Source organism: Canis lupus, chromosome 12 (genome assembly GCF_048164855.1).
Source record: "Canis lupus baileyi chromosome 12, mCanLup2.hap1, whole genome shotgun sequence".
NCBI classification, from domain to species: domain Eukaryota; kingdom Metazoa; phylum Chordata; class Mammalia; order Carnivora; family Canidae; genus Canis; species Canis lupus.
The window spans coordinates 4,067,362-4,091,348 of NC_132849.1; the positions used below are offsets into that span (position 1 = coordinate 4,067,362).

General features: G+C 42.0%; 1 protein-coding gene across 1 annotated transcript in view; it reads left to right on the top strand.

Annotated features, from left to right (window-relative positions):
• Nucleotides 1–9,504: 9,504 nt before the first annotated feature.
• The window catches only part of THEM4 (thioesterase superfamily member 4), a 36,467-nt gene continuing 21,984 nt past the window's right edge, over nt 9,505–23,987 (top strand). The window contains exons 1-2 of the mRNA XM_072769119.1: nt 9,505–9,673; nt 14,644–14,827. Coding sequence (XP_072625220.1) covers nt 9,614–9,673; nt 14,644–14,827 — 244 coding nt within the window. The 5' untranslated portion in view covers nt 9,505–9,613. The remainder of the gene's footprint in view (nt 9,674–14,643; nt 14,828–23,987) is intronic.

Genomic DNA, 23,987 nt, shown 5'->3' on the forward strand with positions numbered 1-23,987 from the left:
CCATCCAGACTCTCACTTTGGTGTACTCCTCTGGGGGTAACAATTCAAGAATGCATCCTTCCTTAGCATGATGGATTCAAAGTACTGAATGGGAAAAATCTGCAGCTGGTAATACTCATTCAGCAAGGCTGTCATTCAGAATAGAAGGAGAGATCAAGAGTTACTCAGAAAACAAAAACTGAAGGAATTCAGGAGCACTAAACCAGACCGGCAAGAAATATTAAAGGGGACTCTTTGAGTGGAAAGGAAGATCATAAGTGAGAGTATGAAAAATAGGAGGCACAAAAGCAGTAGAATTAAGTATATCTATGAAAATCAAGAGATTCAAAAAAACAAGAACAACCACAAAACAAGTAACAAAATGGCATTAAATACATATTATCAAGAATTACGGGATCCCTGGGTGGCGCAGTGGTTTAGCGCCTGCCTTTGGCCCAGGGCGCGATCCTGGAGACCCGGGATCGAATCCCACGTCAGGCTCCCAGTGCATGGAGCCTGCTTCTCCCTCTGCCTGTGTCTCTGCCTCTCCTTCTGCCTGTGTCTCTGCCTCTCTCTCTCTCTGTGACTATCATAAATAAATAAAAATTAAAAAAAAAAGAATTACTTCAAATATAAAAGGACTAAATGCTCCAATCAAAAGGCATATGGTGACAGAGTGGATAAAAAAAAAAAAAAAAAGATCCTATATGCTATAAGCTGACAGGAAAGACCCATTTCAGACCCAAAGACACCTGCAGGTTCAAAGTGAGTGGTTGGAGAAACATTTATCATGCAAACAGATGTCAAAAAGAAGCCACGTTAGAAACACTTATATCAGAAAAAATAAACTTGAAAACAAAGATTGTCACAAGAGACAAAGGACACTATCTGATAATAAAGGGGACAATCCACCAAGAAGATATAATAATTATAAATATTTATGCACTCAATATGAGAGCACCCAAATACATAAAACAGTTGATAACAAATATAAAGGAACTAATCAACAGTAATACAATAATAGTAGGAGACTTAAACACTCTACTTACATCAGTGGACAGATTATCCAAACAAAAAATCAACAAAGAAAGAGTGGTTTTGAATGACACATCAGACTAGATGGATCTAACAAATATATTCAGAACATTCCATCCTAAAACAGCAGAATACACATTCTTTCCAAGTGCACATGGAACATTCTCCAGAATAGATCACATATTAGGCCACGAAACAAATTCAAAAAGATCAAAGTCATACCATACATTTTTTCTGACCACAACATTATGAAACTAGAAATCAACCACAAGAAAAAATCTGGAAAGAACACAAATACATGGAGGTTAAATAACATGCAAATTAAACAATGAATGAGTCAACCAAGAAATCAAAGACATGAAACATGACGTGGAGGGGCACCTGGGTGGCTCAGTCAGTTAAGCATCCATCTCTTGATTTTGGAGCCTGCTTACGATTCTATTTCTCCCTCTCCCTCTGCTCCTCCCTGCTCACACACACTCTCTCTCTCTCAAAAAAAAAAAAAAGGTAAACTCAAGAGTATCTGCTAGCTGAATGTGGGGAGGGGTTGTGGAACAAGGAGAGGTCAAGAATGATTCCTAAATTTCTAACCAGGAAACATAAGTTTGAGATCCAATCAAAATTCAATTATGTTCATTGTTCCTTAAGTATCTCTTAAATGTTTTCAGTTATATTTTATCACATTTTGGCAGAGACTAGATATTTTTGTAATATTGGAAAATGTTAAGATTTTTGAAGGTCTAGAAACTTGCAAGATCTAAAGTCCACTGTACCTTATATGTTCATAGTCATTCTGACTTTTGTTTTATAAAAAGGCCTGGGGACCTGGGTGACTCAGTGTTTGAGCCTCTGCCTTTGGCTCAGGGCATGATCCCAATTAGGGGATCCACCAGTGTCTCTGCCTCTCTCCCTCTGTGTCTCTCATGAATAAGTAAAGAAAATCTTTTAAAATATATATATATGCATATATAAAGGCCTAAGTTCACAACTTTTAGAAACGTAATATGAAAGTTTACCAGAGTGGGGGGCGGTGGTTATCAAGAAACTAGACACCACCCATTCAAGGTTACAAATTAAGGGTCTGCTTGAGGCCAAGATGCAGTAACAAGGATTAAATAGATTTACCCTCTCACCTTATAGAACACTCTCCCCACCTAAACACACACACACACACACACACACACACACTATATGAAATAACAATCTTCAAGTTACTGGACATCAGGCAGTAGAGGACAATGATTTCTGAGAGACTGGGATTGTAGGAGAGAGCCCTGCAATGAACTCAAGAGGGTTTCCAGGCTGTGGCCTAGGGAAGGGGACCCAGGTGAGAGTATGGGAGCCTAAGGTGGCCATGTTTGTGGGACCGAGTACCAGAGAGGAGAGACCTCTCCTTTTCTCAGAGAAAACACTCTGAGATCTCTGAAGGGTATTCAGAGTATTGACTGGTGCCTATGTGTAAGGAAACTACCCCATTCACTGGGGAAAGAACCATTGAGAGAATCAGGGAAACCACACCTAGCAATCACAGAGAGCCAGAAAAGAGCTTGTCCCCAGCTAAACCAGAAAACCTCATGGTTCACAGAACATCAGATAGTCTTTCTTCAGTAGTTGACCAGTGGTTCCAATCTGGAGTAATTTTGCTCCCCTCCTCCAGGGAACATTTGGTAACATGTAGACATATTTTTTATATCAGGACTAGCAGTAGTTGCTATCAGCATCTAGTGGGGAGGCCAGGGATGTCAGTAAATATCCTGTAGTGCACAGGACAGCCTCCTGACAATGAAGCACCTGTGGTCCAAAAGTCAGTAGTGCTGAGTTTGAGAAACCCTGCCCTAGACTACATGCTACTCTAGCCTTTCCTGAGGAATCTTAAAAGCAAGACTCAAAAAGATCAAAGGATTACATATTTCCAAATAAATTAACTGCATCCCAGAGCAAAGCTCAAGAGGGTTTACAGGAATACAAAACTATGAGGTACCCAACAGGGTAAAACTCACAATGTCTGACATTCGGTTCTTCTTCTAATCAAAGATTACCAGGCATACATATTCAGGAAAATCTAACCCATACTGAGGGGAAATATCAACCAAGTGAAGCTAACCCAGAACTGATACAGCTGTTAGAAGGGCATAAAATGACATAAAACAGTTATTATATCTGTATTCTGTAAGTTCAAAAGGTTAAGTCAGTGGGGAGTCAGCTTGTTCTTCTCACCTTGCCCCTCCAGAGGACTTTACGTGGGTTTTTTGTTTTTGTTTTTTACTTTACGTGGTTTTATCCCAGAAAAGCAAGAAAGCAAGGTTAGCTTCACCTTCAGAACTCAAGCGGTATGATGTGTGATGATGGCGGCTAACTAGACTTATTATGGTGGTCCTTTTACAATATATACCCATTATCAATTCATGTTGTACCTCTAAAGCTAATATAATGTTATATGTGGATTACATCTCAAAAATAATGCAAAAGGTACACCTGGCTGGTACAGTCAGTGGAGCATACCACTCTTGGTCTCGGGGCTCTGAGTTTCAGCCCCACATTAGATGCAGAGATTACTTAAAAATAAAATCTTAGAAAAAAATGAAAAAGAATCATGCTTTAGGCCTTTTCTCCTTTTCCTCTATCATGAGTGAGAAAGGAGAGTGTCAGGTTTCAAAATTACCCAGAAAGCCACGCTGTGAGCTGAGGATCCACCACAGATTACAGAATTGCCTGGAGGTAATGCCCTAAACGGAGGCCTCTGAGCATGTGCAAGAACCATCATGCAGCAGAACCCAGCCAGGAAACAGATCCAAGGGCTTCTGACTTCTTCAGTCACCAGAAATAGGGCAATAGTCCTCCCCAGGCTGCATGTGGGGAAGGTATAAAGTCTTAATTCTCAAATGTCACCTATGCATTTAATGTCCGTTACTTGCTATTGTAAGATGATTTCCTGGAGGAGTTTGTAATAAGAATGGCAGGAAATGATTAAGCAGAACACATCTGTTGCATATTTTAGGTATTCCCAGGAGTGCTGAAAAGGCGTGGGGAATAGAAACATCCCCCAAAGGCAATATCACATTGATATTAATGGCCTGCAGTACTCATGAATTAAATCTTACATGTATTTTGTAATACACAATAATAGCTAATATTTATTAGGCATTTGCTTTGTTTCCAGGACTTGCATTATCTCATTTATTCCTTCCCGAAAGTCTAGGAGGTAGGTACTGTTTTAATCTCAATTTCACAAATTAGGGAATTGAGGCACAGTAGTTAAATAACTTACCCAGGACCACACATTTTGTGTCAGAGACAGGGTTCAGGTCCAGATGTTTGACTCTGGAATCCATACTCACACTTTAAAAAATAATAATTTAATTAATTTATTTTTTAGACTTTATTTATTCATCTGACAGAGAGAGAGAGAGAGAGAGAGGGAGAGAGAGCACCTGCAGGGGGAGTGGCAGAGGGAGAGGGAGAAGCAGGCTTCCTGTGGAGCAGGGGCTTGATCCTGGGATTCCAGGATCATTACCTGAGCCAAAGGCAGATGCTTAACTGACTGAGTCACCCTGGTGCTCCTATTTATTTATTTTAGACAGAGTGAAAGAGAGAGAGAGAGCACAGGAGAAACTCCCAAGCAGACTCTGTACTAAGTGCAGAGCCAGATATGGAGCTAGATCTCACAACCCCGAGATCATGACCCAAGCCAAAACCCTCAGAGAGGGTGAGAGCCAGACCCTCAACCAACTGTGCCACTAGGCACCCCCACACCCGCACCTTTAATCATGACTCACACTATCTTTCATATGACATATGCATATATATATATTTATATGACATATACATGCCTATACCACATTTCAGTTTACACATATGCACATAAATGTTTTTTTATTTTATCTGTTCTATTTCTTTATTTGAAACCACATATACTTATATGGATTTTGTTTATCAACAACTGAGTCCTAATTTGATCTGAATTATTTATATATAATTTCTCTTTTGAGCACAAGTCTCAGTTACCTCTCTAAATTTTATTTTAGCAAACATAAAGATACCTGGCACTGGTCTCCACACATTCAGTCTTGAAATGCTATAGCTCTTCCTCTATAAATCATGTGTTTAGCACTGTATGTAATCTCTGCTGTGAAGAATAGATTCACATGTAGAGATCATTAGAAACACATGGTCAGGGGACAAAGGAAAACAATCAGTTTAATTCATGATATGAAACAAATTTTATTTAATTTGTTAAAGATTTATTTATTTGACAGAGAGAGTACACACTAGGGGCAGAGGGAGAGGGAGAGAGAAACTCAAGCAGACTCTGCACTGAAAGCAGACACCAAAGTGGGTCCCAATCCGATGACCCCAAGATCACTACCCAAGCTGGAACCAAAAGTTGGAGGCTCAACCAACTGTACCACCCAGACACCCTGATATGAAAGAAAATTTTTTAAAAACCATCTGATCATCTCAATATGTAGAAAAAACATTTGATTAAATCCAACACCCATTAACAGAAACTCTTAGCAAATGATGAATGGGAGGGACTTCTCCACCTGTTAAAGAGCATCTACAAAAACCCTTCTGCTAAGATCATACTTGATGGTGAAAGACTAAATACTTTCCCCCTTAGATCAGCAATAAGATAAGAATGTCCACTTTCATCACTACTATTCAACATTGTACTGAAGATTCTAGACAGTGCAATAAGGCAAAAAAAAAGAGACAAAAGCTGTCCAGATAGTAAAGAAAGAAGTGAAAGTATTCACAGATAATATGATCATTTATGTAGAAAATGTAATCTATTAAGAAATTACTAGAACTAACCAATGAATTTAGCAAGTCTACAGATATAAGATTAATATACAAAAAGAACTGTATTTTTTTTTAAGATTTATTTATGTATTTATTTATTTTTTAATTTATGATAGGCACACAGTGAGAGAGAGAGAGTCAGAGACACAGGCAGAGGGAGAAGCAGGCTCCATGCACCGGGAGCCCCACGTGGGATTCGATCCCGGGTCTCCAGGATCGCGCCCTGGGCCAAAGGCAGGTGCTAAACCGCTGCGTCACCCAGGGATCCCAAGATTTATTTATTTTAGAGAGAGAGAGAGAGTAAGAGTAGGGGGAGGGGCAAAGGGAGAGGGAAAGAGAGAAGACTCTCCACTGAGTGCAGAGCCCTATGCAGGGTCCTATCCCAAGACTCTGAGATCATCACTTGAAATTGAGTTGGATGCTCAATCAACTGAGCCACACAGGCACCCCTAAAAAGTAACTGTATTTCCACATACTAGCAGTGAACAGTCAAGATTGAAATAAAAAATAATATTTACAATAGCATCATACATATGAAATACTTAAAGATAAATACGGGCATACCTTAGGATATTGCAGGTTGGGTTCCAGACCACCACTATAAAGTAAATATCACAATAAACTGAATATCACAATAAAGCAAGTCAAATCAATTTTTTGGTTTCCCAATGCATGTAAAAGTTATGTTTACATACATTGTAGTCTATTTAACGTGCCAGAACATTATGTCTAAAAAAGCAATGTACCAGGGTGCCTGGGTGGTACAGTCAGTTAGGTGTCTGCCTTTGGCTCAGGTGTTGATCCTAGGGTCCTGTGATTGAGCCCTGTGTTGGGCTCCCTGCTCAGCACGGAATCTGCTTCTCCCTTTCCTCTGACTCTCTTCCCTGTTTATGCTGTCTCTCTGTCTTGAATAAATAACTAAAACTTAAAAAGAAAAAAAGCAATGTATATAACTTAAAAATACTGTGTTGCTAAACAATGCTAACCATCATCTGAGCATTCATCCAGGCATAATCACTGATTACAGATCACCATAACAAATATGATAATAATGGAGAAGTTTAAAACATTGAAGAAATACCAAAATGTGACACAGACGCGAAACGAGCAAATACTGTTGGAAAAATGGCACCAATAGACTTGCTCCATGTAGTGTTGTCACAAATCTTCAATTCATAAAAACACAGTATCTGCAAAGCACAATAAAGAGAATCACAAAAAAAACAAGGTATGTCTATATGGCAAAAGATGAACAAGACCTATGTTACAAAACATTGCTAAAAGACATTACATATGATTTAAATACTTGGGAAGATATAACTTGTTCATAAGGAGACTTGTTGATAAAATACAACTTTCATGAGAAGACTCTATTTGCTGAGCTGTCAAAATCCCAGCAGGCTTTTTTGTAGATATTGACAGGCCGATTCCAAAATTCCTATGGAAAGTCAAAATATCTAGAACAGCCATAACAACTTTGAAAAAGAAGAACAAAGTTGAAAATGATCAAGACCAATTATTAAGCCACAGAAATAAAGACAGTATGGGATTAGCATCAAGAAAGATAACTGCACAGGATACAGAGTCCAGCAATAGACATAAACATGTATGGATAACCAGTTTTTTATTTAGATACAAAGACAATTGAACAGAGAAAAGCGAGCCTTTCGACAAAGGGTGCTGGAATAATTGGAAATTAGCTTCATAGATTGCTCACAAAAGAAGTAGATGGGATCTCTCTGAATTTAGCACCAAGTGCAAAGCCAAGTTTAACTACCCCTGATAAATCTTTCCTGATAATGATCCTCAAAGTTCTACCTTTACCTCAAATGACTGGTGACAGAGGCGGTTGGTGGAAAAATAGCATGAATGATGTGCCAGGTGTAAGCAATTTTATAACCTATTATGCTAGTAACCCTAGGGTGTTAAGATCTCAATTCAGGATGGACTAGGACTATGGTATATTGGTAAATGTTTAATAAAAAAGGGAGACGAGGCCCTATTTTGCAATATGAATGAATACTCCCATGCAGCGGATTTCAAACCGCCAGGTGATGTAACAGAAAGTTGATGTTGGGGAGATATGTCTACCACCCCTACCGCATAGATAGGATAGGGGTAAATAACCCCAAGAGCACAGGTAGTAGCAGAACGTGGTAATTAGGAAGTTACAGCTTTTAGTATCAAACACCTTTGTTTTTTGGGTTTTTTTTTAATGATTTTGAGAGAGCGCACAAGCAGGGGAGGGACGGAGGGAGAAGCCCACTAACCACCAAGCAAGGAGCCAGAGGCGGAACTCCATCCTGAGACTCCAGGATGACCACCTGAGCTCAAGGCAAACGCCCCATCAGCTGAGCCGCCCAGGCACTCCTGAACACCTACATTTTTAATATGACTTATTTATTTATTTATTTATTTATTTATTTATTTATTTATTTATTTATTTATTTATTTAAACAAGCTTTAATTCACTTTTATTTTTCTTGTATAAAACTATGTGGTAGCCACAGCTGGAGCCTGGGTCCTCTGCACGGAGACTCTGGTGTGGGTCTTTCTTTACAAGATGGTCAGTGAATTCCTGATAGGGAGACTTGGTGAACACAGTCTCTTTCCAGAGATCAGGGGTGAGATAGCTGTAGGTCTTGGTTAATATGACTTATTTAATTGCAAGTTGACATTATTTATTTATGAAGATTTTATTTATTTATTCACGAGAGACAGAGAGATACACTCAGGCAGACGAGACTTGCTTGATCCCAGGACGTAGGGATCAGGAAGCTGAGCCGAGGGCAGAGGCTCAACAGCTCAGCCTCCCAGGTGTCCCTCCAAGTTGCCGTAATTTCAATTTTAATAATGGCAGTACTTAAGGATTGGGTAGTCAATCCTGAATTTTCAAGTCAGCTCCCTCGTGAGCTAATAGGAGTAAGCGCCACCACACCACTGGCCTGGGGCAGTTTTTATTTGTTGTTGTTGTTTTTTTTAAGACTTTAGTGACCTATTTAAGAGAAAGAAAGCATAAGCAGGGGGAAGGGGTCAGGGGAGGAGAAAACCAGACTCCCAAGGAGGTGGGAGCCCCAGGGGCGGGGCTGGATCCCAGGACCTCGCAAGACCCGAGCGGAAGGCTTAGGTGTACAGGTGCCCCCTGGGGGCAGCCCCTGCAGGGTACAAGCAAGGGGCCTTGTGTTGACTCCTAACTCCGTGACTCCTTCTGTGCATTCTCGGCGCGCAGCAGAGGGAGACTCGGAGGCCAGGTGCAGCTGGCTGGAGAGTCTACACCAGGTGTCGGGGTGTGGAGCGGAGTTTGAGCTCAGGTCTGTCACCAAAGCTGGGGATTCACGCATCCTTCAAGTGTTCCTACGAGTTCTCTTTCTTTTGGGCGGGGGAGGGGAGCCTGACTCAGGACTTTTAACTCTGCCCTGGGCTTTAGGGGGGCGAGGGACGGGGAGCAGCGGAAGAGGAGGAAGAGGAGCATTTTGAGCCTCCGAATGCGCTCAGGGGCGGGAGCCTCCCTGGGAGTCACCACCGCCCGGACCCCGGGGGACGTCCGCGGGCTGCACCCGCCCCAGGGCCTTGTCTCCAGCGGGAAGGAGGCCCGGGAGCCCCAGGGCTCGGCCGCGCGGGGCGGGCCGCCTCCTCCCCTCCCGCAGCCCGCGGACCTGGGCACCAAGTCTCACGAGACCCCAGACCCGCCCGCTCCGCCCCCGGGGTCACGTGCTCCCGCCGCGCCCGGGAGGGGAGGGGAGGGGAGGGCAGCCCCGGCCTAGCGCCGTTCCCGCCGGCGCCCGCGCTCTCAGCCATGCTCCGGGGCTGCGCGGGGCTGCTGCGCTCCTGGGCCCTCCGCGGCCCGAAGAGAGGGGTGAGTGCGGGCGGGCGGGCCGGGCGGGGAGGGACTCCGGCCAGGCTGCTGGGGCCGCGCTGGGGCCTGGTCGCGCCGAGACCGTGACCGGATTGGGACCTGGCCTGGGCATCCCCGCCCCGGCCCTCGCGGTGTGCGCCCGCGGGCACAGCAGCGCCTCTCCCTCGGGGCCCCTCCTCGCGCTGCACAGGGCCGCTTTCCCGACTTTAAAGGCTGTTGGAAGAGTAAAACGAGGTGACTTGTAACGCACTGTCTGGCGTTGGTACTAAATAAGTTTGGTCTGTTCTTTCTTTTTTTTTCTTTTTTGAGATTTTATTTATTTATTTGACAGAGAAAGCCAGAGAGCACAAGCAGGGGGATCTGCAGAGGGAGAAGCAGATTCCCCACTGAGCTGGGAGCCGGATGTAGGGGATCATCTGAGGACCCTGGGATCCTGACCTGAGCCACCCAGGGGCCCCTAAGTTTTACTGGTACTGAAGTATTCCATTATTATTAATTAGGCTCCAACAATAAGTAAGACATTTGTCTGTGAGGATACAAAGATTAGTGAGAAAAGCCTTTGTCTCAAGGATCTCACAATCTAGTTTGGGAGAAAAGGATGAAATTGCAAAATTAGTAAGTACTATATGCTATAATGAATTACTAAGGGGACATAGAGGTAGGGAACAGCTCTGAGCAAGAACCTTGATTTTATTTTATTCTATTTTTTTTTATTTTTATTTATTTATGATAGTCACAGAGAGAGAGAGAGAGAGAGAGAGAGGCAGAGACACAGGCAGAGGGAGAAGCAGGCTCCATGCACCGGGAGCCCGACGTGGGATTCGATCCCGGGTCTCCAGGATCGCGCCCTGGGCCAAAGGCAGGCGCTAAACCGCTGCGCCACCCAGGGATCCCAAGAACCTTGATTTTAAAGAATAACCTGTGCAGATTAGTTATTAGTCCTGTGCCATCTTTCACCTTGGGAAAGATGTCCTGTACTCCTCTCACAACAACAAAAATATATTTGTACCTTTTTTTTTTTTTAATTTTTATTTATTTATGATAGTCACAGAGAGAGAGAGAGAGAGGCAGAGACACAGGCAGAGGGAGAAGCAGGCTCCATGCACCGGGAGCCCGACGTGGGATTCGATCCCGGGTCTCCAGGATCGCACCCTGGGCCAAAGGCAGGCGCCAAACCACTGCGCCACCCAGGGATCCCTTTTTTGTTTTTTAAAGATTTTATTTATTCATTCATGAGAAACACAGAGAGAGGGAGGCAGAGAGGCACAGGCAGAGGGAGAAGCAGTCCCCATGCAGGGAGCCTGATGTGGGACTCCATCGGGGGGGTCTCCAGGATCACGCCTGGGCCAAAGGTGGCGCTAAACCGCTGAGCCACCCGGGCTGCCCACATTTGTACCTTTAACTATATGTTGGTGCCTTGTAGTCTGTGTTGAGAATATTTGACAGTAGTACTTACAGACTTTGTCTTTTTTTTTTCCTGTTCGGTAACTTAATCTTAAAAGGAAACACATTAAAAAGAAGTTATAACTTTAGTTAACAAGTCCCACTTGAAAGATACATAACCAAAGATCAAGTAAGACTTTTTTCTCTATGGAGGGCTACAAAAGGTAATGATAATCCCTGATATTTATCCCTCAAGTACACAGTCTATGCTGGGAATTTACAAGGCCTTTACATCAAGTATCCTTTAGTTCTCACTCTCTTGACCTGAAACTTTCATTATTTTTTTTTTCACAACATCAGTGTTCATGTGGTCCTAAACTCAACATGCCTCTAACTAAAATTAATAGATCCACTCCTCTTCCCCCTCCTAACACACGCAAACACTAACAAAAACCGCCTTTCCTCTTTCCACCCCAATCTGCAAGGCTACAATTCTGGAATCATCCAAGGCTCTCCTGTTTCTCTTTCCCCATGATCAGTCTGTCTCCACATCCATTAGTCATATTATCTTAAATGTCTCTTAAATCTTTTTTTTTTTTTTTTCCTTCATTTCTCTCTACCTAGTTTAGCTTCTAACCGTATATCCTCTGGATCTCTACAACAATTTTTTAAACTGCTTTCCCTGCCATTCTTCACACCTTGTAGTTCATCCTTTACACCAGAGGGAGGTTTCTAAAACTTTGCTTAAAACTCCATAAGGTTCCCTGTAGTGGAAAAAAGTATTTCATCATTCAAATATCAGTTTCATGGTTTTTTAAAGACTACCTTTCTTTAATGAGCTTTCATCCTAAGGAATAACATTTGTGAGATGCTAAGTGTGATGTGTTATTTATATCCTTCGATAATAGGCATTTAAAAATACATGTGCCATAGTCTTTGTGCTACCTAAAATCAGCTTTCATTTTGGCCTTTGGAAACGTTGACCTAGCTGATGAAATATAAGCCCTCTGTTAAGGTCAAAGAGCCTTGGTGGTGTGTTCCCCTTCTACTCTGCCATCCATATCTGGCTGCTATTCTCTTTGCACCTTACCTCTGTGAAGACCGAAATACTGGCATTTCCCCAAGGTGTCATCTCCCTGTGCCTTTGCTTGGGACAGCAAGTGAACTTTGTATCCTTTAGAAACCACTGCATCAGTGTTTTTGAAGTTTTCACTGAATGTCCAGTCGGTCCTTCTGTGTCTATATGTACTTCTTTTAGGATATTTTTCACACCCAAGGCTGCAAGCAGTTGAGGGCAGGGCATAAGTCTTCTCTCTCTGTCTTAACCAGTTCCTGGCACAGAACCTGGCAGATAGCAGATTTTTTAAAGTTCACACAATTTAGTTAAATTCCACACTTCCAAATTAAAATCAGGTAGGAGAACTCACAGCCAAGTGAGTCATTCTAGTTCCTAAAAGTCTTCAATTATCTCTGTCACTTTGGTCCATAAAAGACTGGAACTGATCTATCCTAGAGTCACCTGTTAAATATTCCAAGATTTCTACTGAAGCTTAAAAAAGAAAAATAGTTTTCCTTTCCGGTGCCTGTGGCCATTTGCTTTGTCCAACACCATAGTTAGTTACACTTTATCCTCTTCCAGGGCCTCTGGTACAGGAATGGTAGTAGCATTGCTCAGTGCTGATGGTTGGAAGCCATTTTGACACCAAGCACCTGTCCCCCTAACCTCTGCCTTCTTTTTACATTCCCTTTCTTGGTAATTGGCTCTGTCATTCACTGTGTTGTGTAATTCAGAAACCTGGGGCTGGTGTTTGTATTTTAACTCCTCCCTACTCCTTATCTGTTTCATGCAGTCATAATTTTTCACTTGGGTTATCTCTAAAATGTATCTCTAAAATCCTTGACACAGAGTCCTTAGATTCAGTCTTGGTTCCTCCCACTCTCTTTCTTAATGATGGCTAGATTAGATCTTGTTATTTTCCTATTAAAATCTCTCTGGGAACAACTGCAGCTAGAGACCAGGCCAACTAGCTTAGTATGGAAGTTTCTCAGAGTCAAGCCCTTGTCTGCATCTCTACAGCCATCTGCTCCTCCCCTTGCACTGAAACAAAGCTTTCTTTTCTTTTCTTCTTTTCTTTCTTTTCTTTCTTTTCTTTTCTTTTCTTTTCTTTTCTTTTCTTTTCTTTTCTTTTCTTTTCTTTTCTATTTATTTATTTGAGATAGTTGGGGAGGGAAAGAGAAAGAGAAGCAGACTCACCACTGAGTAGGAAGCCCAATGAATGAATGCAGGGCCTCAATCCTGGGGCCCTGGGATCATGATCTGAGCCGAGGGCAGACGCTTAACTGACTGAGCCACCCAGGCACCCCAAAGCCAAGCTTCTTTTAGGCCTTAGTTTCATCATTTGTAAAATGAGGGTAATAATTAGTACCTATTTCATAAGTGTTTCATAAGTTGGTTGTCATAAGGCCCCTCGAAACTGTGTCCTGCCTCCTTGCTTTTGCATATGGTTTTCCCTTAGCTTTCCCTTACCCTTTCAAGCTGCCTGATTTCTGCTTGTGTAACTGATGTGGGAAACAAAGGCAGAAGGAGAATTATTAAATGTCTTTACTCTCTACAGCTCATTGACAAGTCCTTAAAACAGACAGAGTGACCTCTAGGAACTCAGCTGCCTCTATGTTAGTACTTTGCTGAGGGCAACAGGCAATCTTAGCTCGACCCCCAGGATCCTGTAAGTCTATGTAACATCTCAAAATTCCTTTGAAGACTTACTTTATTTCTACCCGCCAAGAGCCATCCCCCAAGCCTACAATCCACCATATACATCTGCAGGGTCTCATGACTAAGGTTTTATTAGACGGTAATAAATGACCTTTCACCAACAACAGTTAGCCAGCTCAAAGTTCTGGAAACTTTGCTTCCAAAATTCATCAAGAGACTTACATGCTATCCCTAACCCCTCCCAACTTGAAGGTATATGATCTCCACCCCACACAACCCCATTGCGGCTCTCTCTGCCCATGGGTCCTGTCCCCGTGCTTTAGTAAAACCACCTTTTTGCATTAGAGATGGCTCAAGAATTCTTTCTTGGCCATTGGCTTCAAACCCTGACATCTTTCCTACATCATCATTAAGATTCAAGTCCAAGAACTTCTCCCCATCCCCCATCTGAGATAAACACCTTCACCCCTGCTCCTCTGCAGACCCCACTGGTAAACCCTTTTACATGGAGGAGAATGTGTGTCCTTCATTTGTTTATCTCCAGTTCCTCCTGGCTCACCTAGGATTGATTAACTGTTTTGTTTTGTTTTGTTTTGTTTTGTTTTGTTTTGTTTTGTTTTAGAGAAAGGAATCCGCAGACCTGGGCTTAATGCTGCTCTGTCAGTAGGTAGTTGGGTGACACTGAGCAAATCATTTACTGTCTCTCAATCTTCTCTCAAAGAGGTTGTACTGGCTGATTCCTGAAATTTGCTTGCACTCTGAAGTGACAAACTTCTGGGAAGAGGAGCAGCAGCAAAACAGTCTCAGAAAATAGGAGAATATGTTATGAATTAGGGTTTACTTCCCATTCTTTTTCTCTTCTCTCCTTTAGAGGTCATTTTCTTCTGAAGTCCTTCATGTGGACCATTCTCTCCCCAATCCCAGCTGGAATGAGGACATGAGGCTCCTGTTTGACCAGTTCATGAAGAAAAGTGAAGATGGCTCTTGGAAACGTTTGCCTTCATATAAATGTAACCCTCCTGAAAGGATTGAAGATGTCAAAATCTTTTTTCCTGGTAAGAACAGCCACATTATCATAAAGAATATTTAAATGTCAAATATAGAACAAATATTGCACTGGTTACTGATGTGGAAATGTTGGGGCTGGAGCCAATGGCAAAGAATTTGAGGTCTCTGATTCAAAAAGGTGGTTTTATTAAAGCATGGGGACAGGACCCATGGGCAGAAAAGGCTACACTGTGATTGTGGGGAGCAGTTGATTTTATACTTTGGAATGGGGTGGTAGAGACAAAGGGAAGTTTCCAAAAGGACTTTCCTATGCTAAAGAAGACTCAGGAGGATCCCTGGGTGGCTCAGCAGTTTAGCACCTGCCTTCGGCCCAGGGTGTGATCTTGGAGTCCTGGGATGGATTCCCGGGAATGAGTCCCGCATCAGGCTCCCTGCATGGAGTCTGCTTCTCCCTCCTCCTGTGTCTCTGCCTCTCTTTCTCTCTCTGTGTGTCTTTCATGAATAAATAAATAAAAATATTAAAAAAAAAAAAAAAGAAGTCTCAGGATCCTGGAGGCCTGGCTGTTGTCAAGCTAAGGTGGTTTTTCCTTCAAGCAAAGTTGTGGTTTTTTTGGTTTTTTTGGTTTTTTTAAGATTTTATTTATTCGTGAGACACACAGAGAGAGGCAATGTCCCAGTCTGTGGCTCTGTCACCCTAAGAAGCTCAGCATTCTGACATCAACCTTTCTTCTCTCAGACTCTAAACTCCCAAGGCAACCTACCCTGCCTCTGGTACACACACACTGCATTTCCTGTTTTTCTGTGTGTGCTTTTTTATTTTTTTAATGAAAACTTTTTTTTTAATAGTTTCAGGCTTACAGAAAAATAAATGGAGAGTACAGAGTTCACATATCCTCTTACACTCCCTCCACCCCAGCTTCCCCTATTAACTGATGCAGTTTTTGAATGTTGATGAGGTTGGTGAGGTCCAGAGCCAATGGCCAAGAAGGAATTCTTGAGAGGTCTTTGGTGCAAAATGGTGGTTTTATTGAAGCACAAGGACAGGACCCGTGGGCAGAAGGAGCTGTGGCTGCTGCTGCCTGCTGTTCCCTGCTGCCCCAGGATTAGGAGAAGCAAGTGATTTTATACCTTGGGGTTGGGGAAGGTAAAGATAAGGGAAGTTTCAAAAGGACTTTTATAAGGAGGAATGTCATAATGTGCCTACCTCAAGTATTGTTCAATTGGCTGTAGGTTTAAGGTGATTTAATTTTATCTTCATTCCTTCTGCCTTTATTTCCCACATCATTAACATTTTGTGATAGTGTAATTGATAATTGATGAGCTACTGTTGATAACTTTTTTTTTTTTAATATTTTATTTATTCACGAGAGAGGCAGAGAGATAGACAGAGGGAGAAGCAGGCTCCCTGCAGGGAGCCTGATGCAGGACTCGATCCCTGGACCAGGATCACACCCTGAGCCAAAGGCAGATGCTCAACCTCTGAGCCACCCAGACAGGCAGATGCTCAACCGCTGAGCCACCCAGACGTCCTTGTTGATAACATTCTTAACCATAGGTTACAAAGGTCCGTAGGTTACATTGGGGTTCACTCTTTGCATTGTGCTATGGGTTTTGACAAATGTGTGGTGACTGATGGCTATCATTAAAGTATCAAACTGAATGTTTCCATCATTCTCAACACTTTCCCCCTGAACTGTTGGCAACCGCTGATCTTTTCAGTGTGTCCATGGTTTTGCCTTTTCCAGAATGCCACATAGTTGGATTCATATAGCATTTGGCCTTTTCAGATTATTTTCTTTCCCTTAATAAGCATTTTTTCAGATGCATTTGTTTTTTCTATAGCACTTATCACCATTGGACAAACTGTGTTTTTGTCTCTCACATCAGGTTATGAGCTCCATAAGGGCAGATTTTTTTTTTAATTAATTTGTTTATTTGAGAGGATACACACATGTAGAGGGAGTCCCAAGCAGACTCTGCACTGAGCTCAGAGCCCAACACGGGGCTCCATCTCATGATCCCAAGACCTTGAGATGGCTTAACCCACTCTGCCACCCAGGCACCCCAAGGGCAGAGATTTTTGTGTTTTATTCTCTATGGGTCTCCAGTACCTAGAACAGTACCTGGTACTTAGTTATGTGCCATGTAAATACTTGGGGAAGAAGAGAGAAAAGAAAGAAGGGAGAGAGGAAACAAACCAGGGGACCTGTTTAAGGTGCTCTGTGCTTTGACTTGTTTTCTTTACCTAAAATCTCTGCCCTCGTGGAGCTGACACCATAGAGACGAGAGGCAAACCATTAAACACAAAGTATGTCAGACGGTGATGAGTGCTATGTAAAAAAATAAAGGCACGTTATTTAAAAAAAAAAAAAAAAGAACTTTTTTTAAAAGATTTTATTTATTTGTGAGAGACAGAGAGAGAGGCAGAGATACAGGCAGAGAGAGAAGCAGGCTCCCTGCGGGAATCCTGATGTAGGACTCCATCCCAGGACCCCAGGATCATGTTCTGAGCCAAAGGCAGCCACTCAATCACTGAGCCACCCAGATGCCCCTAAAAGAACTTTTGTAAAACTGACATAACAATGTTACGTTAGTTTCAGGTATACCACATAGTGATTCAACAATTCTATGTGTTACTCAGTGCTCACCACGATTTAAGGGTTAGCTGCCTTCTGTTACCACACATTGTTATCACAAAATTATTGACCATAGGGCAGCTCCAGTGGCGCAGCGGTTTAGCGCCGCCTGCAGACTAGGACGTGATCCTGGAGACCCAGGATCGAGTCCCACGTCAGGCTCTCTGTGTGGAGCCTGCTTCTCCCTCTGCCTGCATCTCTGCCTCTCTTTCTCTCCCTGCATCTCTATGAATAAATAAATAAAATCTTTTAAAAAAAAATTATTGACCGTAGTTTCTATTCTGTTCTTTTCATCCCCCAAAGAGGACTTTTTATTCCCAAAAATGTCCCAAAATCTCTGGTTAGAAATTGGGAGGAATAGTGAACCATCCTCTTTCCTGCCCATTGCTTTCTTAAAAGAAAAGCAAAACATCAAAACATTGTAAAAATGAAGTTGAACCGGTATACCTCAGGTGTATGTGAAGATACCCAGGAAAAGTAACTCCCCAAGAGGCCTTAGCCACCAATTTAAATACCATCTGTAGCTAAAGGCCAAAAAGCTGGAGGGAAGGGGGCCAGCTGCAGGGAGGTTACCAGGAAAAGTGGAATTAACAGGGTAAGGTTTGTTAGGCAGGCTGCTTTCTTCATTGAGAAGAGTTTCTTCAATTTAGAGTCCTCCCTTCTGTCTAGTACAGAGGAGGAGATACCCTTACAAGTGGAGATTTCATTTAGAAATATAAATTTCCCACACAAAAATGTGTGGAAAATGTAAATTTTCCCATCTATTGTGAAAACACGATAGATGTTTCCAGAAGTTCCCGTGTCTGTTTTTCCTCACGATAATCTTTTTTTTTTTTTTCTCACGATAATCTTGATGCCAAAGAGCCATATTTAGGGTTGGCATACTATGTGATCCTTCATTCCTGCCTTTGAAGCTTCACCAAGAAGTTTCATGTCTGCACCAGTCTGTTAGTCCTGAGAATACGTCAGCTCAGCTAAATAGTTTTGTGTCATTTCAGGAGGTAGTATTGTGGGGGGGGGGGGGGGGGTGCTCTACACGGTGTGAGTAGTCACCTTTTTAATAAGCATTTTTATGGAAACGAATAAAAAACAAAAGTTAATAGTTGGGACAAACCATGGACTGTTTTTGAGTCAATAGGACAGTTAGGATTTCTAGATATTGGATTGAGAGCCCTGCCAAAAACCAAAATTCAGCCAAGCAGATTTGAAGATCTAATTGGCTTTATTAAACAATTTGTGAGGGGTGCCTGGGTGGCTTAGTCGGTTAAACATCCAACTCTTGATTTCAGCTGAGGTCATGATCTCAGGGTTGTGGAATCCAGCCCGACGTCAGGCTCCATGCTCAGTGTGGAGTCTGCTTGTCCGTCTTCCTCTGTTCCTCGCCCTTGCTCGAATTCTCTCTCTCTCTCTCTCTCAAATAAACAACAACAACAAAAAAAATGATTTGTGAATCCTGCAGCATCCCATCTGGCAAGTAGAGAGGTGTTCCCAAGAATTGTACAAAATGGAAGATTTTTATAAGAAGGAGGGCAGGGCAGGGAGTTAATAGTAAAAGAAAAGAAAGGATTCCAAGCAAGGTCACCATCACTTAGGGGAAAGGGCAGGCAGGGTGTCTTATCTTGCAGATGACCTCATTTGCCTTTGGCGATGGAGAGAGACCAGAAAATTCCTGACTGATGCAGTTAGGTTAGATGTAAAACCCCAGTTTCTGGGGAAGGTTGACACTGCAGTTAGGTTAGATGTTAAAGCCCCACTCGGTGCTCTCTGTCCCAGGACCCTGGGATCAGGACCTGAGAAGAGGGCAGATGCTTAATGTACTGAGCCACCCAGGAGCCCCCTTTGTTAAGAATCTCAGAATGGACTTTCAAAAGCCACTCAACGCCAGAAGCCAAGCCAACAACCAACTGTCCTTGCCGTAGTACCTATGAATTTGAGTGCATTCCTCTCTTCTCAGGGCCCCCAAATATTCTGAACTTCCTGAGGCTGCCAAGAGGTGACCGTCTTTACCCACTATAATACTAGGAGCCCAGTAAGCCAGATACCAAGCAGTGTTCTGAAGGGGCTTTCTTTTTTTTTTTTTTTTTTTTTTTTTTTTATTTATTTTTTTTTTATTGGTGTTCAATTTACTAACATACAGAATAACACCCAGTGCCCGTCACCCATTCACTCCCACCCCCCGCCCTCCTCCCCTTCTACCACCCCTAGTTCGTTTCCCAGAGTTAGCAGTCTTTATGTTCTGTCTCCCTTTCTGATATTTTGAAGGGGCTTTCTTAGCTCTGTAAAGTCAGCCTTAGTTATTTGAAACTGGTCATATCTGTGTCTAAGGAACAGATGTTCTACGAGTAAATATATTACTATGAAAATAAGAATACTCAATAAGCATTTCCAAATTCTGATGAGATCAGGTAAGGAGAAAGATAAATGTTTCAGTTCTGTTTATCTTTGTCAGTTCATTTAGTCCCACATAATTGATTCTTGTTTTGCTTGATCTTGGCAGGTTTGAGTTTTTGAGTTTTCCACCAGAGTTATGGAAATTCTTACCCAGTTCAGTGGTATGGCTTAAAGTTATCAGAAAAGTGTGCTTATCAGAAAACAGTCCTTTTCTTGAATCTCTTAGAAGACAAAGCACCTTTTTTTTTTTTTTTTTTTAAAGATTTTACTTATTTGAGAGAGAGAAATAGAGCACGAGCGGAGAAGAGCCCCCAAGATGAAACACTTTTGCAAAATCATCAGAATAAAACAACTGTCTGTAAATGACAAAAAGACCTAAAAATGGCCACGGTTAAAGATCTGATGACATTTCCTTCTAATGTCAATGACAAGGAAATGTGGTTATTTCTGTGGCACAGATTTTAAGATGACTAGAATTATGACTGGTAACATTTTACCAGGACATAGTAGATTTCTAGGAATTTCACACAATTTAAATACTTAATATTTGTCCTTTAGAAGATGTTACAGGGAACATGCTGGGAAATCCCAAAGTTAGTCTGGGTTCAAACAGACCTGACTTAGACTTTGGTTAGGAGAAATTTGTCAAATATGAAGCGTTTTAGAACATCTTATTAATAAATAGGTCACTGTGAAACAGCAGTTCTTATTTAACCAGAGTGATGGTAAAAGGTGTCAGAGGCAAACCAGAAGAGTACTTAGTTATTAAAACACAGCAAAACAAAACTTAGCTCTGTTAGTAGAGAAGACTCCGTTTCTTAAGACCTGGAAAAGACAACATGGAGCACAGGAAATGATGTTGGTAAGGTACAAAATCTTTGCTTTCTAGACAGATTGCTTAAAAGGTAAAGAAAAACCTTCCTCAATTTCTTCTTAAGAGCAGACCATGGGATCCCTGGGTGGCTCAGCGGTTTAGCGCCACCTTCAGCTCAGGGCGTGATCCTGGAGACTCGGGATCGAATCCCACATCAGGCTCCCTGTGTGGAGCCTGATTCTCCCTCTGCCTGTGTCTCTGTCTCTCTCTCTGTCTCTCATGAATAAATAAATAAATAAAATATTTAACAAAAAAAAAAAAAGGCGGACCAGTAGTCAAGAAAACTGTGTACTTCTAATAGATGAAAGTGGTTAAATTTTAACTTTGTACAGGCATTCTATTAAAACTTATTTTTAAAACTCTTAATAATAGAGGAACCTGGCTGGCTCAGTTGGTGGAACATGTGACTCTTGATCTAGGGGGTGTGAGTTAGAGCCCCATGTTGGACGTAGTGATTGCTTAAAAATAAAATCCCATTGTAATAATTTCATTCAGTTTTAGCCACCTTGAGCACACAAGTAAGGTGTTCTCTCTCTCTCTCTACCCCCTCCCCCTCTCCCCCTGTCCCTCTCCCTGTCCTCCTCTCCTTCTCTCCCCTTCTCCCCCCTCCCTCTCCCTTCTCCCCAACTTTATCTACTTAGTTTGTCCTTTATTCTTTTCATTCTGAAGCAACTAGTTATTCTGCTTTAAGACAAATTTACTCTTTTTCATCCCTAACAAAAATACATCTCCATACCGTCTACCTTTTCTCACTACAAATACATTCTACTTGCTTTATATACAGAGTTGTTCCTCTTATTATTTTTAGTATTTTTAATGATATATATTAGAATTCTTAACTCATAGAAATCTTAATTTCTAATGAAAGTGAAGAAGTAAGCAGTTATGAACTATGTCATGCCAGCGTTGTGTAGATTGGCAAACTTGTGAATATATTTTCTTTTTTAAATTTTTTTTGTGAATATATTTTCATAATTTCTAGGAGCATGCACTTTCTCATAGTTTTTCACTGTGGCACAAGACATGTTTACAAACAAATCCAAATATGTTTAGCTTCTCTATAAGAGGCCACAAGCAGGTAAATTTAGACTTCATATTTAGCGATTAATGTTTCAATATTTTATCTTATTTGGAAATGATCTAGATATTTATTTATTTATTTATTTATTTATTTATTTATTTATTTATTTATTTTAAAGATTTTATTTATTCATGAGAGACAGAGAGAGAGAGGCAGAGACACAGGCAGAGGGAGAAATAGGCTCCTTGCAGGGAGCCTGACATGTGGGACTTGATCCTAGGTCTCCAGGATCACACCCTGGGCTGAACATGGCACTAAACCACTGAGCCACCGGGTCTGCCCGAAATGGTTTAGATATTTAGAGATTATCTATCACGTAGCAAAATTCTAGGAATGTAAGTTACCAAAGAGATTTAAGAAACTATTTTTAAGCAGACATATAATTGTTCATTTATAAACATTTAGCTTATATCTACTTCATTCATTTGTTCTTAGCAGTGTTTACATTACTCATGAGAATTTCATCATCTCAAATTCTTTTTTTCTCTCTTTTTTTTAAAGATTTTATTTATTCATGAGAGACACACAGAGAGAGGCAGAGACACAGGCAGAGGGAGAAGCAGACTCCTTGCAGGGAGCCTGATGTGGAACTTGATCCCAGGACTTCGGGATCATGACCTGAGCTGAAAGCAGATGCTCAACCATTGAGCCACCCGGGAGCCCCTCATTATTTTTCTAGCTACCAGGTTTTTTATAACAGATAACATGAGCTCATTTGACTAGTAAACCAGGTAGAAAAAGTTTGTATGTCTGCATTTAGTGGTGACAACTCTGAAGGTATATCTGTTTTTCTGGGTTAGTGCTTGTTGTTTTAGTAAACAATGTATCTATTTACCAAAGATTACTCAAGTCATATGAACTTGAAAAACATTTAGGTCGGTTTCTTTATTTCTGAGTTTAAGGATTACTTAATTTATGTAAGCATTTTTATTTTTTAAAGATTTTACTTATTTATTCATGAGAGACAAGAGAGGCAGAAACCTAGGCAGAGGGAGAAGCAGGCTCCATGTAGCGGACCCAGTGCAGGACTTGATCCTAGGACCAGGGGATCATGCCCTGAGCCAAAGGCAGATGCTCAACCACTGAACCACCCAGGTGTCCCAAGCACTTCTAAAAATCATTCCTTCCTTCCTTCCTTCCTTCCTTCCTTCCTTCCTTCCTTCCTTCCTTCCTTCCTTCCTTCCTTCCTTCCTTCCTTCCTATTTTATTTATTTGACAGAGAATGCATAAGCAGGGGGAGCAGTAGGCAGAGGGAGAGGGAGAAGCAGGCTCTGGGCTGTGCAGGGAGCCCAATGTAGGGCTTGATCCCAGGACCCCAGGATCACAACCAGAGCCGAAGGCAGACATTCAACCAATTGAGCTACCCAGGTGCCCCCCAAGCACTTTTTTTTTAAAGCTAATTACATAGAGCTCTTTTTACAGTAATGCCATCTACAGGTAAAAAAAAAAAATTCCCCAAATCCAGAAGATTCGTATGTAGACATACATAAACATACAGACAAATGCAAACAGAAATCTACACTCAGTTTATAAGAACAGTTGAATCCAAATTGTGTTTCAGGCAGATGGAGTAAGTTACGGTTAACGTACTCAGCTAAAGCTTTTTACCAATATTTGTGTAGAAGACTTCTAAGAGGTTTTCATTTGCCCCATTTCCATGTAGCTCCTTGTTTCTTTGCAGCCTCTGAGAGTTGCTTTGGGGTCTCTGGGTCCCTGGAGAGCCCCTAGTAGAGGAAGGGGCCTGAAGATCGAGTAGCTTTAGGGAGCTGGGAGGCTGAAGTAGGAAGGGAAAATGTGGCAGGAGTGGAGAAAATTTGGACAAGGTAGGAGTTTGAAGGGGGAAGACGTATCAAAGGATCCAGGGAACTAAATGGAAGGTGGAAGGTGATTAAGTTCCATATTATACTTAGCTAACTCATGTAGACACAGAGGAGGTAGACAGAGCTGGTGGACCATATCATCAGTAGGGGCTCAAGAAGGGGGTTTCTTTTCAGTCGAAGAGAAGTTCCCATGGAGGAGCCAGGATCACATAGAACAGAGAGGCCTTTTAAAAAATTCCTGGGGGGGATCCCTGGGTGGCTCAGGGGATCCCTGGGTAGCTTAGCGGTTTAGCACCTGCTTTTGGCCCAGGGCACGATCCTGGAGTCCCGGGATCGAGTCCCACGTCGGTCTCCCGGCATTGGAGCCTGCTTCTCCCTCCTCCTGTGTCTCTGCCTGCCTCTCTC